General features: G+C 52.9%; 1 protein-coding gene across 1 annotated transcript; it reads left to right on the top strand.

Annotated features, from left to right (window-relative positions):
* The first annotated feature begins 276 nt into the window (after positions 1-276).
* LOC108525158 (signal transducer and activator of transcription 3.2-like) lies at positions 277-1,280 on the top strand. Its single transcript, XM_017866222.1, has 2 exons — positions 277-673; positions 790-1,280. The coding sequence occupies exons 1-2, from the start codon at positions 470-472 to the stop codon at positions 1,015-1,017; spliced, it is 432 nt and encodes a 143-aa protein (XP_017721711.1). The 5' UTR covers positions 277-469; the 3' UTR covers positions 1,018-1,280.
* Positions 1,281-1,290: the final 10 nt, after the last annotated feature.

Here is a 1,290-nt window from a genome sequence, read left to right as displayed (position 1 = left end):
TCTCGCTCTGTCACCCAGGCTGGAGGGCAGTGGCCAGATCTCAGCTCACTGCAAACTCTGCCTCCCGGGTTTACGCCATTCTCCTGCCTCAGCCTCCCGAGTAGCTGGGACTGCAGGCGCCTGCCACCTCGCCCGGCTAGTTTTTTGTATTTTTTTAGTAGAGACGGGGTTTCACCGTGTTAGCCAGGATGGTCTCGATCTCCTGCCCTCGTGATCCGCCCGCCTCGGCCTCCCAAAGTGCTGGGATTACAGGCTTGAGCCACCGCGCCCGGCCCACCTCCAAGGTCTTAAAAATGGGGAATATGTGGACTGTGAGTCAAGCTTTGAGCAAGTCAGGTTTTACAAGGGACAGGTATGTTCCAACAGCAGCCTGAGTTGTGTGGCCACGCTGGGCATTCTTTCCACTCTGAGTGCTGCCTGAGCTGACTCACTCACACTCCTCGCCTAGAGTTGGCAGCAGGTGTGGTTTATGGCATGTCCTTTCATTCTGAGCCCCGTGAGATACGGGCGAAGAGATTTCCGAGTCTGTGAGAGCCCCTCTGCCTCCCCAGCTCAGTCCCCACTTCCTCCGCAGACCCACTCCTTGCCAGTTGTGGTGATCTCCAACATCTGTCAGATGCCAAATGCCTGGGCGTCCATCCTGTGGTACAACATGCTGACCAACAATCCCAAGGTTAGTACCCCCTGCTTTTAGTTGTTACCCCGGGATCTCTTGCGACGTATGGGTACCTAGTACAGACAATGAGCACCATCCCTCATCTAAACAAGCAAATGTGTTCTTTCCAATAGAACGTAAACTTTTTTACCAAGCCCCCAATCGGAACCTGGGATCAAGTGGCCGAGGTCCTGAGCTGGCAGTTCTCCTCCACCACCAAGCGAGGACTGAGCATCGAGCAGCTGACTACACTGGCAGAGAAACTCTTGGGTCTGCATTTCACCCCTTCTCCCTCCCGCCTGCCCAGAAAAGGGATCCAGCCCATAGGGCTGTTCATTTGGGCCATGTCTACTGAGCATTAGGCCATGTTTGTTTCCTGAGCAAGGTGCTGTGCTGGTGCCAGGAAACAGGGGCTCCATCAAGTTGGGGAGTTGGGGTGCAGAGACAGTTTTCAATTTTCAGTTGAGGTGATCATTTTTGAGGTGGGAGGTGGATTTCTTTTCTCCTGGTTGCTGTCTCATTCACCCTCTCCAACTAACCTTAGAAGATCTTTTAAGGTGTGTTGGAAGGTGGCGCTAAAGGCTTGACATTCCCTGTCCATTTCTTTAATAAACTACAGGCTAGTTTTTTTTTTT

Source organism: Rhinopithecus bieti, unplaced genomic scaffold (genome assembly GCF_001698545.2).
Source record: "Rhinopithecus bieti isolate Rb0 unplaced genomic scaffold, ASM169854v2 scaffold_11272, whole genome shotgun sequence".
Lineage (NCBI taxonomy): Eukaryota > Metazoa > Chordata > Mammalia > Primates > Cercopithecidae > Rhinopithecus > Rhinopithecus bieti.
The sequence above is the reverse complement of the archived record's forward strand: the minus strand, read 5'-3'. Positions and strand labels throughout refer to the sequence as shown.